The sequence below is a fragment of the Tamandua tetradactyla genome, chromosome 8, assembly GCF_023851605.1.
Source record: "Tamandua tetradactyla isolate mTamTet1 chromosome 8, mTamTet1.pri, whole genome shotgun sequence".
Classification (NCBI taxonomy): Eukaryota; Metazoa; Chordata; class Mammalia; order Pilosa; family Myrmecophagidae; genus Tamandua; species Tamandua tetradactyla.
Genome location: NC_135334.1, coordinates 76,358,584 through 76,373,904, shown reverse-complemented (window position 1 = coordinate 76,373,904; position 15,321 = coordinate 76,358,584). Strand labels below are relative to the sequence as shown.

At 38.2% G+C, this 15,321-nt stretch overlaps 2 protein-coding genes across 2 annotated transcripts; both read right to left on the bottom strand.

The window, feature by feature from the left end:
- Positions 1 to 2,985: 2,985 nt before the first annotated feature.
- On the bottom strand, positions 2,986 to 3,933 carry LOC143645152 (olfactory receptor 51L1-like). The gene has a single exon (XM_077114730.1). It carries the CDS (start codon positions 3,931 to 3,933, stop codon positions 2,986 to 2,988), a length of 948 nt encoding a protein of 315 aa, XP_076970845.1.
- Positions 3,934 to 8,938: 5,005 nt separating this feature from the next.
- On the bottom strand, positions 8,939 to 14,141 carry MMP26 (matrix metallopeptidase 26). The gene is made up of 6 exons (XM_077112144.1): positions 14,043 to 14,141; positions 11,289 to 11,512; positions 10,300 to 10,448; positions 9,653 to 9,778; positions 9,051 to 9,212; positions 8,939 to 8,958 (listed from the first exon to the last, which is right to left on the bottom strand). Exons 1-6 carry the CDS (start codon positions 14,139 to 14,141, stop codon positions 8,939 to 8,941), a joined length of 780 nt encoding a protein of 259 aa, XP_076968259.1.
- Between the last annotated feature and the right edge of the window lie 1,180 nt (positions 14,142 to 15,321).

Here is a 15,321-nt window from a genome sequence, read left to right as displayed (position 1 = left end):
CATGCATCTATGTGATGATGTTAAGAATTACTGAGTGCATATGTAGAATGGTATGATTTCTAAATGTTGTGTTAATTTCTTTTTTTTCTTTCCGTTAATAAAAAAATAAAAAAAAATAAAAATTGGATGCATACTGAAGTAAAGGACTAAAATTTTCAGATGGGATCAATTTTTTTGATAACTACAAGTAATGCAATTTTTTTTTTTTAATAGATGAGCAGGCACCAGAAATCAAACCTGGGTCCTCTGGCATGGCAGGCAAGCATTCTTGCCTGCTGAGCCACTGTGGCCCTCCCAGTAATGCAATTTTAATATGAGGAAAATTGTTGCAAGTGAAAGAATGGAAAAGGATATACTATGTAGAAAACAACCAAAAGAAAGTTACTGCAATGATACTAATATAAGAAAACAACAGAAAATTTTTCTGTAGAATTACTACAGAAAAAGTGTCATAATAAGGACCAATTTGGCAAAAAATATATCATAATTCGAAGTTTTTATGCATCCTAACAAGGATACCAAATGTATAAAACACAAATTGAAAGAATTAATAGAGAAATTATCAAGCCTACAATAGTAGATGGAACTTGAACACATTTCTCTCAATAGTTGAAAACATATGAGAAATATGAGAGCATATAGAAGATCTAACTAATAATTAATAAACTTAATGCTGACATTTGTAGAATACTGACCCAACAATGGCAGACTATAAGTTCTTTCCACCGCATGTGGAGCATTTCCAAATATCAACCATAGCTGAGTGGTAAGCAAAGACCGATAAATCTCATATTCATTTTTAAAAATAAAAAATAACTATAAAAATTGCATGTAAATTAACAATACAGTTCAAAATATTCCATGACTAAATAAGAACTCAAAATGAAAACTAGACAGTACCTTGACTGAATGATAAGGACAACCCACATATAAAATGTGTGGCTGCAGCTAACATCCTACTTGCAAGGAAAATGTGCTTCCTTAAATGAATATATTACAAAAGAAGAAAGAATGAAAAGCAATAATTTTAGTTTCCATCTCAGGAAGTTAGAAAAAGTAGAACAAATCAAATCGAAGGGGGAAAGAAAAGAAAAAAGGAGAAACCAATAATCTCTGTAATCCTGCAAGTGTGTCACAATTGAATCTCACAGTTGTCCTAATGGTCAGCTTTGAACCTTAGGCTGTCTTACCCTGAAGTTCTGTTCTTGATTGTTAGTTCCAGTTACAGTTATCTGCCTGACAGCCTCAAACCAATAGCACCGCAGGTGGCACTTCCATCTTCCCAGCCTGAAAGGGAATTTCTGCTTGCTAGCCATGGTCCACCTGTATCCCATAGGGGGCATTCCCTGCTTGCCCAGGAAACCTGGGCAAGTGAACTTGACTGGCACCCAGGAGACTGCAAACACACATTCTCCAATGAAGTCTAAACCTTAGCTTTGGAAAAGAGACTACTTCCACACTTCCAAGTTTGTCCTTTCCTTGAATATTCTCCTTCAGCTCTAGTGCATTCTTTAGAATTCATTTTTGCCCTTTTAAAGTTAATTCCCTGTTAAAGTTAATAATTATTTATATTAAGTAATCCTGTTCAAGTAACTGTGCTATTTCTGTCTCCTGATTGGTTACTGAATAATATAGTGAGAAAGTATTTCCTAAAAGGACATAAAAAAGTACTAACAGTAAAATTTAAAAAAATTATAAATGATAAATTGGACTTCATTAAAATTAAGAATAATTCCTGCTATCAAAAGATACCATTAAAGAGCACATAACTTAAGCTATAGAGTGTAGAAGATATTGTAACTCAAATGTCTTACAGTTACTAATATTCAGAATATATGAATAACTCCTGAAAATTAAAAATATAGCAAAAAAATTTGAGAGCTTTTTCTGGTTAGGATGACTCTTTTTTATGTTCATGAGTCCAGAACTTTTCTAGTTCAGTATCTCTATAGTGTTAGCCTCACTGGCTCTGCCAGGATGGAGGATTAGGTATTCCTAGCTCTTTGACCTCATGTCATGTTTTTAAACTCAGATAACAGGGATTAGCAGGAAATTAGATGCTGTTTTTTTTAAATGAAATTAGAATTTGAATTAGGTAATTAATCTAATTTAAGATTTCAACACAAATAGCATAATAATTAGCATGAAACATATATATTTCCTCTACTCAGGTGAGCCAAGTCATCCTTAAGACCCCTTTCTGTTTGTTCTTATGCTCAAGGCTAGAGTAAAATAAAGAGAATGGCTGGGTCACTTCTAGTCCTCACGTTCATACACTTAAGACTTTGTTAAAACTGTGGCTTCACTTGTGTTGGTGTCTTGTTCTGTCTTCCTGCCAAAGGGTGTCCTTAAGAATTCTATTTTGCCTTTCATTCATGTCGTGGGCTTTCTGAGAACCTCTCAACCCAGGGTCTTAAGGAAGTAGACTGAGATGAAATTTAGTGTGCGGTGTGAGATGAGGTCTTAGTCCATAGCCACTAGTCACAACAGCAATCCAAATTCCTACCAAGAACTCAGGCATCCAAGTTGTCCTAAAAAGTCAGAAATCGTTTCAGAAAAAAGTTATGATATTATGGCATGAGATATGAATCATGGGCCAATTTATTAGAAAGTGGGGGAATTGATTTCTGGATATAGATAATTAAAAACAGAAACTACATGAATAGAGTTACACTTCCCAAGGAATTGGTATTATTAACTTTAATACATTTGTACATGTACAGGTTTTAAAACAATCTCTTATGCATACATTGTCTCGTTTAAGTCTCACAGTGATCTTCAGGTGACTAAAGGCCATAGTTGTCAACACATTTTTGCCAAGGAAAATATAAATAAAGGTTAAAAACATTAACTGAGATCACACATGCAGAAAGTGGAAGAACTATGAATATAACCAAATGTTGTAACTCCAATTATTTCACCTCTTACTATACTAAACTAGCTGCCCTAAGATTATCAGTGGGAAAACTGGAGCACAGAGGTTCCTTAAAGTCTCCTCCTTAACCCAGAGTTGCGGAGAATTCCTAAGCGGATCTGCTTTGTCCTGACACTGTAAACAATAGGGTTAAGCACTGGGGGAAGAAGCAGATAGATGTCAGCCATGACGATGTGGACAGTGGGAGACAGATGCTTCCCAAAGCGATGGACCATTGACACTCCAATAACTGGCACAAAGAAGATGAGCAGCACACAGATATGAGACGCGCATGTGTTGAGCGTCTTGCGCTGCTCTTCACGAGACGCAATGCCCAGCACAGCGTTGAAGATCAGGACGTAGGAAAGAAGGATGAAAAGTGAATCCACACCTATTGTGGCGATGACAGCACAGAGTCCATAAATGCTGTTGATCCTGGCATCTGAACAGGATAGTTTCAGAACATCCTGGTGCAAGCAGAAGGCGTGGGAGAGGTTATTGACATGACAGTAATGACAGCGTCTCAGTAGCAAAGGTGTGGGCAGTACAATCCCCATGCTTCTCAGCAAGCAGGTCAAGCCGATCTTGCCAATTACACTGTTGGTGAGGATAGTGGAGTAGTGTAGAGGGCAGCAGATAGCAACAAAACGATCAAACGCCATGGCCAGCAACACTGAAGACTCCAGAAATGTAAATGTATGGATGAAGAAAAGCTGAGCAAAGCAAGCACTCGCCTGTATCTCCTGAGCATCCAACCATAACACAGCAAACACGGTGGGAAGAGTGGACAGGGACATGCCCAGGTCAGTTAGTGCCAGGATGGAAAGGAAGTAATACATGGGCTGGTGGAGTGAGGACTCTTTCCAAATGACAGAGACAATGACAACATTACCAACAAATGCTATTAAGTATGCCAGGCAGAATGGGATTGAGAGCCAAGGATGAATATATTTCCATTCAGGGAAACCCCTCAGGATAAATGTGGACACCACAGCCTCACTGCTATTCCAGACCTCCATACTGACCCTTAAAATGCCTCAAAAATAGCAGCCTTGCACTGAGGTGAGCATCCACTGCTATCCTTTCTTATCCCTCAGTACTATTCCTTGTGAGCAGAAGTAGTACAGTCAGGACGAGATATCTCTTTTTTCCATCTTCACAGAGGAGGGTACCTCTTTGGGTCTGACGGAAGAAATATTTCCCAGTCATAAAAAGCAGCAAACTTCAGAACAATAGTGTGGGTCACGCAAATATAATCATCCCAACATTGTTGGGTTTGCGTTGAGGACACTGAAAAATTTAAATAGCAAAAGAGCAAAGAATGAGACCTTTATTATATGGTCTGAAGAAGAAAATAAAGAAAAGTCAGAGGAAATGTCTGGTGATTTATATAAGATTCCTGTTGGTCACATTTTGGGTTTATTTATTGCTTCTCAGCTGCCTGCTCTTGCATGACAATAGATTTTGTATTTAATTTATTTTTATTTAACAATTTGTAATATTTAATCATTTAAAATAGTAAATATATTAATGATAAAAAGGTGAATATTCCAGTATATGAAATGAGGGTATGGAAATGAGAAAAAAAGCCCATAATCCCTTCATACTTGCATAACTTTAAACTATTTAGTACAAGTCTTCCCTAAACTAAAATCTTCATGGTAGAAATATATATATATATATATATATATATATATATATATATACATATTTATTTATTTATATAACAGATCAAGACTTAAGCACTTTGAAAATAAATCTTTAAGTTATAAGTTCATGATGCAACTATGAAAGCCCTTCTAAGAGTGGTTTCCTGCTCATGCTCTCCCAAAAAAGCATAGTTAGCACAGTTATCAGTTACCTATTACGTGAAAACTAGTAATAAATGTACTTTGTTTCTATTTGTCATCTCTTGATCAATTTCTTCTCCAAATGATGTTTATAATCATGTTTTAAAAATAATGTTCAAACAGAATGTTGTGTTTTTCTGATTTTACTTCATGGCAATTCCAGATTGCAGCTCTAGACACTCACCTCAGTGTGTTTTGAACACGACTAAATTCGTTCCTCCTGTTTCTCAGTATGATTCTAATGTTGGACTTATTTTCCCTCACGGATATGCATTGATTATGCAGCTCTGTCCTTGGTCGACAGTCATCAGCATGACAGCCAGGCCCTGTGGGGTTCCTTATTTTAGCTCCATCTAGTCCTACTGACTGTTCCTGAGAAAATTCTTCACTTGCATTTTCCTTTAGAGTCTGGACCTCAGAACCTTCAGAAATCTCTGCAGCAATGCCTCAGCATTTCCGGCACCTCCCCGGGTTGACCTTAGGCTCTGACTGCTTGAGAGTGTCACAGGTCTGAGTCCTGGCCTGAAGTCAATATCGTAACAAGTAAGGCCTCAGTGTCTCCTGTCATGGCACTGACTTTTACTATTTTCAGTTAATTTTAGAGAAGTTTTTTAAAAAGAACATTGAGCCCCTCTTAACTGATTCTTACCTCAGGTTTATAGCATAAAGACTGAAAGTTCTCAAGTTGCACATCTTATACTTTCAGAGGGGTTTTGGCTTAGAATACATGTCTAAGAAACAGAAGGAAAAGCCAAACCACCCTCTCCAAATAATAAGGACTCTCAATAATTTTCTTTCCCCCAAGTCCAGGGATTCTGGATATTCTTTGAGTCAGACACAGATTAATTTGAGCTCCAGTCCCAGCAGATTAATTTGAGCTTCATTTGGGGCACTTGCCTTCAATAAGGCAGTCAGCTACCCACTATATTCTTATACCTATCAGGCAAAATACTCATTCAGCACTTTGATTCTTCTTCACCTCCAAGCATTTTTCTTCTTTAGTTTTCAGTAACTCACAAAGTTCCTAACAAACTTTATCTTTTGTTCACTTAGAAACTTTTGTTCTGTTTACACGTTCTAAAGTTCAGTTTATCAAAGTGTGCATGTGTGCATGCACATACGCACACACAAATAATATTGGATAATATTGGACATACAATGGAGGAGTAGCTTCCTTTACCCTATGCCAGAAAATTCTTCCATGCTCACTCCTTTAGTTTTTCCAACTATGTACTAAGTCAAATTTTCTCCACTACTCAGAGAAATTGCAGGAAATAAGGTGGATCACTGTTCTTTACAACTGCCTTTCTCCTTCTCCATGTCCTCTGTGTATGGATCGACATTGTCAGAAAACCTCATCTGTAGGCCTGTCTCTAGATTTGAAGTTAAGTAGGCTGGTATAGCTCAAGTATATCCTTTCACTTCCTTATCCTTTTCTTTCACTGCACCATCTATCATAACTTTCCCTTTCCACAATTCCTTTGTTAGGTCTTTTCTCTGTCAGTTTTCTTCTGACTCTAATTCTGGGTCATCATCAATGATTCTTTGCATTTTGTTTTTGTTTCATTATTTGTTTTAACACATTCTAATCACAGTAAGACTGAAAGGTAGATAGTGGGTAGAGACTAAGAGCGATTAAAAAGAAGACTTTCAAATGGCAGAGGCATCAATAAAAGTCATGTCACACACTCACTCCATCCAAGTAATTAAAGGAGAGTCACTGAGGATGATAAGAAGATTGTTTAATTACAGCTTCTCCAGCATCCTGGCTGCAGGCCTCAAAACTATCTTCCACTGATCAACCTCTTTTAAAATTGTTGGAAAGTAATGGAGCGGAACATTGCATACATTTCAAAATTGTTCCCAAAGGGAATGATACCCTTTTTTCACACACCCCCCCACTCCCCCACCCCCACCCCCCGCCGCCCGGCATAAATGTGCCTTGTGCTTCTAAAGATTTTCCTCTCTTTATTTATATTTTGGCTCAGACTATGTTAAAAGTTACCCACTATTTATTTTGTAATTACAATTTGAATGGACCTGAAAATTACACAAGATAATTGCATTCAGGTAAGGTCTTAATTAATCCTGCAAGCGGTAGCCCATTTCCCAACTGAGCCACTGTTTTTTTTTTTTAATGTTTGAATCTAAAGGTTCCTCCTCTGTATGTCAAGCCCTATTCCTTTTCTATTTCTATTCCTGCAGACTTTTCTCTCCTTCATTTCATTTAATTTACTATCTAAACACCTTTAATTTTTTTCCCTATTAATTCTTTTCTGTCTTATGCTGTCATTTCCATCTACTTTGCCTTACCCTCAATTTTTGTCCTTTCAGCATGTAAGTCTCTTTCTATTATATGTGTGTGTTGTTGTTTCCCTGTCAGTCTGGCCTCCCCACCTCTCTCCTCTATCCAAATTTTTCTTCTCCTGTTTTTTTACTGCCTCTATCTCTCTTCTCATTTCTTTTTATTTTTATGTGCTTTATCTCTTGCTCTCTTTGGGCTTACATCTCACCTGAAAAAAGCTCCCATCTGCATCTGGTAGTCAAATTTGTACTGATTGCAGAAGCTACAGTTTTGCTTTTTCATAGACCTCAGGCCTTGAAAACCTTTGACTCCTTGAGTAGTGGGCTTTTAAGGCTTCTTGTATCCCTATAACACTCCTAATGTCTCCTGGGGCATGGAGTTAGGAGTTGGTGTCAGAGTCTACTGGACCCTCTGAGATTAAACAAATGTTAATATTCCTTACCACAGCTGCGCCAAAAGCATATGATCATTATCCTGGAAACTGTCCTACTTCCATCCACCACTCCAACAACTAATTTTCTATTCTCAAGTGAGCATTAAAGAGTGGACTGTTGATGCCTATTTTGATCCAGAGGAATACTGAAACTTCATCTTTAATTAAGGACATTTGTATAGAGCCATAGTAATGAAAATGCAGTGATAAGTCCTTCTATTATAAGGCATTTGCTGCTTCTCAAAGGAAAGGGTAGTTCTTTATGTATACGTTAAGTAACAATTTATTAACAACAATTTATCAAGCTATAACAGTATTCAAATCATACTATGTGGGCCACCCAACACATAATTTTCCTTAACTGATACCTTGGTTATCCTACTTCTTCTCATTTATTCATAAAATTCAGAAACAATTTATCAATTTCCATCAACAAACATATTGGGAATTTACTGAGAATACAGTAAAGAGAGTAAAGAGAATAGATCAATTTGTAGTGAAAACCAATATTTAGAATAACAAGTGTTTCAATCCAAGAACATTGGTCATACTTAATTTTTCTCAAAATTGTATTACAGTTTTAGATGCAGAGATTTTGCATCTCTTACATTAGATTTTTCTCATGTGTTTGATGTGAATTTATGCTAGTAGAAATAGTCTTTTTCCTAAATATTTGCTGTTGGTATATAAAAATAAAATAAATTTTTATTTTGATATTTTTCTGGAAAAACTGAGAATACATACTTTTATTTCTAAGTAATGATAGTTTCTTTACCCCTTCTTCCCAATGCTTATATATTTATTTTATTAATCACTTTATTGCAGTGCTCATGAGAGTTTTTCTGTGTCAGATAGAAAATGCTGGGTGTTTATACCCCTGCCTCCTCATTTACCTGAATTCCCTGAATGTGACCTCAGGGACAGTTCTGAAGCTGACAATATTTCTTAATCCCTACATATGTAATAATATACTAATGTTACTATTCCTAATCTTATCTTTTTTTTTTTTTGGCATGGGCAAGCTCCAGGAATCGAACTCTGGTCTCACGCATGACAAGTGAGAATTCTGCCACTGAGCCACCATTGTACAACCTTATTCCTAATCTTGTTTTATCTTACCTTGAGTTAACTCTAGATTTCTATTATCTCTTTTAAAGCTCCCCAATCTACTATGTTATTCCTTCCTGTCCCTCTTACAGTGATTCCCATGCTATATTGCAAGTACAAAATATTATGTTCAAATATCATATTTATTCTGACCCCCAAATTTTCTAAGTTTGACTCAGCGTCCCTCATGAGGTACCCTTATTAGGGCTTAGTTCTTGCAGTCCCCACAGCTGCTTTAGTGCCTTAAGTTATTTGACCGTCCAGTGAAGCCACTGAAAGGCTTGAATTGATGACTGTAGTTGAATTATCTGAACCAACATTAGGACATTTCAGATGAACATCTTCCTCCCTGTTGGGGACAAAAGAAAACAGTGAATAAATTCCAAGTGGAATTCCTGCCCTGATACCCCCACCCCCACCCCTTTTCCAGGAAGCACAGACCATATAGCTGCTGGATTCTTCTGATATCATCAACACTGAGCTGGAAGGTTCTGGGGTCCTGATAGTCATAGGTGGGGTACATAATGGAGTTCTGATTCCCAGAGTGGTACAGACCCAAAGAATGACCTAGTTCATGAGTGGCAACCAGGAACAGATTAATGCCTGAAAGGATATGGATAAAAGGAAAAATTAGTTACTAACAAAAGAGAACGTGTACGTGAGAAAGAAGAGAGAAGTCATGAGAAAAAAGGAAATAATGGAGGGTGTGTAAAATGCTGAGAGCCAAATGAGTATATGTGGGAAACAGAATGGCAGAATGGATAGACACTTATATATGGGAGTGAGAAAGAGGTATGAAAAAAATCAAAAGACTGATGAATGGAAGCTGAAAAATTAAGGAAGAGAAAAGCACATTTTGTGGGTGCACCTGCGTTCAGAAATGATCTCATCTACCAAATTCACAGCAAATTTCACACCTGGTCCTGGCCTCCCTTAATTTTTCCCTCTTCCCTCTTTACTGTATCCAGGCCCAGTTGGAAAACATCAATCCCAACCTCCAAGCCCCTGGAGAGTTCTTAATTTCTACTAGGCAAGGTCTTTACCTCTATATGAAGTCGACCAATGTTCTCCTTTGTCAAAGTGGACAACTCCTGGAGTTTCAGAACTTGGAAGAAAGGCGTGGGCTAACACACCACCTGGCCCATCAAAAGGCCAGTCATCTCCATGTTCTGTGGAGGAAAGATAGCTGAGGTCACAAGGTGGGAGGAGACACAGCGGCAGAGGTGGTGTTATGCAAGCCTGAGTGCCTCAGCATGCTGTACAGTCTGGTACTGTGGGGTAGGGAGAGGCTAAGGCACAGTCTTTGCAGAGAAATTGTGTGGGACCAAAATCTAGCTACTCCTCATCTTCTTTGGTAACAGAATAGAGGGACATATGGCAGAGTAAAGGTTATAGGTTAGAGACAAAAAATCCTTTCCCCACATGGAAGGAAATGAAGAAAAAGAAACTCACACTCTGAGGTTTTTAAAGTAAGCAGAGGGTACCACTCCCCTACCTACCACTTTCCTAAAATAAAAAAAAATGTCTTTCTTGTGTTGTAGACTGATTCTTTTCATTAGGGCTTTGCCTATTATTTTTGAATTTTGATTTTTTTCAGAAGCTGGACAATGTGGGTTGGGTTTGCTTGTGGAGAAGTCCCCTTTGCCCTTTACATGAAACAATGTGCTCCCCAGCCCCATCAGTATCTTACCGAAGTCCCAGAATGAAATCTTGATGTCAGCATCTTGACCCTTCACTTGCTGGAAGATCAAGGGGGTCACATTGCCCCAGGTGGAAACCGCATCATATATAATGTCTTCCACTGTGGATGGCTTCATGCCGAATGGGTAATTGATAATGCTGAGAGGAGAAATCCTTAAGAAAAGTAGCTCAGAGGTCTGAGAATTATCATAGCTCTAAGAAACAGTGACTGTACTTTGGAGCAAATCACTTAACATTTTGTGGTCTCCCTTTGTTCACCTATAAAATTGAGTTAGTCTCAGACTAACTGCACCAAAAACCCAAGAAATAACACCTGCAAAATACAGATTCCTATGAACATTTTAATATTAACAAGCTCTATACATTATTCCCATGTAACTTAAAGTCTGAGAACTACAGCCCTACAGGGTGATTGTGCAAATCAAGCAAGTGAAAAAAAAAGGTATATGAGCTGAATTGAATGTATAACATTTATATAATTTAGAATTATTTGGTTTAGATGTCTCTAATATGTTTAAAAGGCTCCAAAGAAAGAGTAACCTAGAGACGGAGCAAGGTTTCAAAATTATATCTTACAAATGCATACACACACACACATACACATTTACAACTTGGGAAGAAAGTAGATTATTTAACTTAGGAAAGAATAGTGGGGCCATGGAAGATAGCATTTTATACAGGAAAAACATGCAGATTAAGGGCATTTGTCTATTATTTATGCCTACCATGGAGAAGAGAAACAAACAAAATTATGCAACCTATACCTATAAGGATAGAGGCATGGCTCGTCTTCCTAAGGAAGAGGCTAGATTTGAGGAAGCTAAAAAAGAACGGGTGGAATCGCCTTCTCTGAAGTAGATTTTGGGCTTTGGAGAGACTGACATGGAAAACAGAAGACAGTAGGGCTGCCCCAGGAGGGACATTGAGTCCTTTGAAGTAATGAATACACCCATCCCTCCAGGCACTAAAAACAAGCACCTATAGGTCAGAGTGAGCTTATTCCATCTGGGCCTTCCTGGAGAGATGGAGTAGTCAGTCACATCAGGTACCCCACAGCGGGGCCGGCGCAGCATGTCCAGTGTCTGCTTGTCCAGTAAGCCCGTCACATTCAGAGAGAAGAACTGCTGCAAGAACCGTATCTGTTCCCCCTCTGTAAGGAGTGGCAACTCCTTCTTGGTGAGGAAAAAATGATGGAAATAATCCTGGAGTGAGAGATTGGGAAGATATTCATACTTAAAGACAGTGAAGGTAGACCGATAGAATCAATAATCCAGGGCAAAGCCCCATTTCAGGATGCAGGATGGATGGTGGAGGATGGTGCATTGTCTCTGGCCTTCTTAAACTTCCTCTCCTTAGTCAAATGATAGCAACCATCCCTGATTCTTCATGGATGATAATATTAAATGCAAATGATAGAATAAAAATGACTTATATAAACTGTTAAAACATTCTACAAAAATAAAACCTCCAAGTTTCAGGGTAGAGGGGCCCAGGGATAAAGGGCATGAAGGTACTGGATGGGCATTCCTAGAGAACATGGTTCCTGGTTTTTCTACTTGTTGTAAGTTCTCTCAGTCAGGACAGAATCTGTGATTCTTAGGATGTAAACTTTGACTTGGTCTGCATTGCCCAACCATTTCATAAAATACCTTTAAAATTTTCATTCATCACCCATTCCTTGTCTCCTTTGATTTCCTTACCAGTGGCAGCTACTGAGTCTCAAGTTCTGAGAAATTATGTCTCATATTACAATCATGTTTTCTTTATATTTGAACCCCAGCTGGACTGAAAGTACTATATCTAATATACCTTGGTCTAACTCACATTTCTTATAGTGCTTGTTGCAAACCACTGATTTATCATTTTGTATGCATCTGCAATTAAGTACATGGCTAGCTGTTCACTCAAGGTCCCCTGCACTTTTAGAATTTAGCAAAGAAATTACCTCTCTTAAAAACTGGAATAATTTCTTTGATAAGGTAACAATAATTATGAAACTCAAATGTTTTTCTTTTTACCCTTTCAGGAAGTTCTGAAAGTATGATATGTAATCACAATAAAGATATGCTGTTTTGATAGCACTGGCTTTTTAAGCAAAGAGACTCTTTCTTTAATTGTGCCTTTATTTGGAAGTTGACCTTAGTCTTTTTTTTTCTTAGGTTCAGGCCAGGATATATACAAAGAAACCATATCTTTCAATTTTCATAGAACAACCAAAATAGAATTTTTGTGTTATAACTTCTTATTCACAGCACCCTATTTATAGACAAATCATTCATTGATTCATTGATCTAGGCACTTTCTCCCAACACTAACCTCATTCCAGCCTCAAGGAAAGTAGAGTACCCAAGCTATAACCACTGAAAGGCCTTTACTATGAATTATCCTCCCACCCCTTCATCACTGTCTACCCAGTCAACACAATTCCACGGAAATTTGCAGTGTTGCATTGCTCAGATAGGGCCACCAGTTATTTCAACAGGGTTGTACCCAACATCCCTCCAGAGCATCCATTTACACAGAATAAAATAAAAATAGTACCCTCTGGAACTGCTTCTGCAAAGAAGGTTCGTATCTCTTCAAAGATAAGAACAATGTAAAAGAACAACTAAAAGCCCAGATTTTCCCAGGACTTGTCAGATCTTCTCTGTTCCAGCTGAGGTTATAGAACCATGGCCTGTCACACAGGAGCCGAGCCTGAAGATGCTTTGACTAGATTTGGATCTGATTCTGTCTCACGGTCTGACTCGGGTGTGCAGACTAAGCTCCAGTCCTGATATATGAAACAAGGACCCAAAAAGATAGATCACTGGATGCTTCTGGCTTGCTATAAATCCCCTGAGTTCAGTGTTGGATAAAGGAGACAACTGAGAATTTACCATTCCACACTGGGCAGCTTCAGTATGTTTCAGTATGAAACATTTACAAAAGCCAAGACTCTGAGATTTGTGACCTTTCCGCCAGTCTATTATGAAAGTTCAGCCACCCAGAACAAGACAGTGGGAATCTAACTGAATAATATATCGTGCTATACTCTATTATTTGCATGTAAATTCTACATTCTTATGCCTTTACTTTATTATCAGTTAAGTTGGGTAGAGGGAGGTAAATGATTTACCATATCTTTCCAGACTAACTATTAGCAGGAATTTGGACTAAATCCCTGAACATTTACAAAGGATGTGACTGAAACCAGTGATAAAGATTTTTAGGTATCTTGGCTGCTTAGGAGATTTGGTACAAATTCAGTGTTTCTTGAGAAATGGAAAGGGTGTAGTGAACAGTTTGGGAGATTTCTCAGTCACTAAGCATGTATTAGCCCATTTAAATCACCTCTCCTTACCCCTCACACCCAAGAGAATCACACATCTGGATACCTGAGAGATGTCTAAGAGTGTGGGAGATGAGGGCTAAGGTTGACTTTCCCCCCCATGCACAATAGACACAATGCCTAGGGGTTACAGTATTTTTAGAGGCAGACAAAGATATTTTGATTTATTTATAATTAAAAGAAAAAAATTAACTTTTGACTGAAGAAAAATTTTAATATGTAATATTGACATATTCATCATTATGTATAAATGCATGCTTATATCTTAATCTTCATATATAAATATAATATGATCATACGTATATAAATATTAAAGATCTTTCATAAAGATAAATATGTCCATCATATGAGGAGGACCACGGAAGTGATAATGTGATAATATGTCCCTGACAAACACCTACCTTAACAAAGTCCCATCCTTTAAGATCTGTCCCAGGGGGCACGGGGAGGGCCAGGCACCAGGGCAGGAAGAGAATAGCTTTCACGATGGAAGGCAGCATGACAGTCACTCCTCACCTACCTGAATCCATGTACCAACACAGAGCCCAGGGTCTTTATAGCCCTTCCCAGCGATGCCCAGTGACTCATGCTGCCGGTTGTCCTTGCAATGTCGTCATTGCTGGGAGGTTGGAGGCACGGTGGTCAGCATGCCAGCGTAATGAGAACATTTGCAGTATTTATTTCCAGTTCCCTCTCACACTTGATGGCCCTCAGGACAATTGGCCATAACCTCAGTTAAGAAAATACTGGTAAGAGAGAAAGGAGACATATGAACAATTTATGAGAGCTTGGTCTATAGAATCATCCCTTTATCAAAGACACACAGGACCGTGCTCCAGAGGCTAAAGAGAGATGTGAGAGTAAAACTGAGGAAGGGGTAACATCTACTGTAATAAAGACCCAGACGAGAGTAGAAAAACCCATATATGAGACCCATATAGAAGAAATCTAGGAATAACCCATATAGAAGAAATCTAGGAATACACAAAGAGGTAGTAGATAACTGCTTGTTGAAGAAAATAAAGCTTCAGTAATAACCTGAGAGAGACACAGAGACATGTGCACGTAGCATCATGTTTCAGTGCTTGAGCTTTGCAATCATGCAGATCCAAGCATAAATCTTAACTCCACTACTTAATAGCTGTTATACATTCAGTGAGTTAACACTATAGAGCTTTAGTCTCTTTATCTTTAAAAACAGAGAAACTAATCATGTAATGGAGACCTAACTGTAGCACCAGATCTAGGGGTACAATAAGTTCACAACTAATAAAGCTGCTTTATTACTTTTATCCCATCATATGAATACAGGAACTGAAGCAAAAACAAAGATCTAGAAACACCAAGAGAAAAATGAGCTGGATACCACTCTTTACAGAGAACTTGCTGAGTGCCCAGACATGAAATGGTCTCTCCTACAGGGAAGACTCAATGGATGTGGTTCCATTATTTGCTCTCTAGGAACTCACCCTCCAGCAACTACATAAACACCTGTGACACTAGTCCTCAGATGACAGGGTTTGTCACTGCACTGTGCTTCTCTCCCACTCTCTTACCTCTGCCAATTCCACCAGAAAAAACACATAGGTTGGGAGACAGATTTTAGGCCACTAGACCACCTGCTCTCCTACTATGTACCTAGTAATAAACTTTTTCTCTTTTTGAAATCCCTGGGCCTCA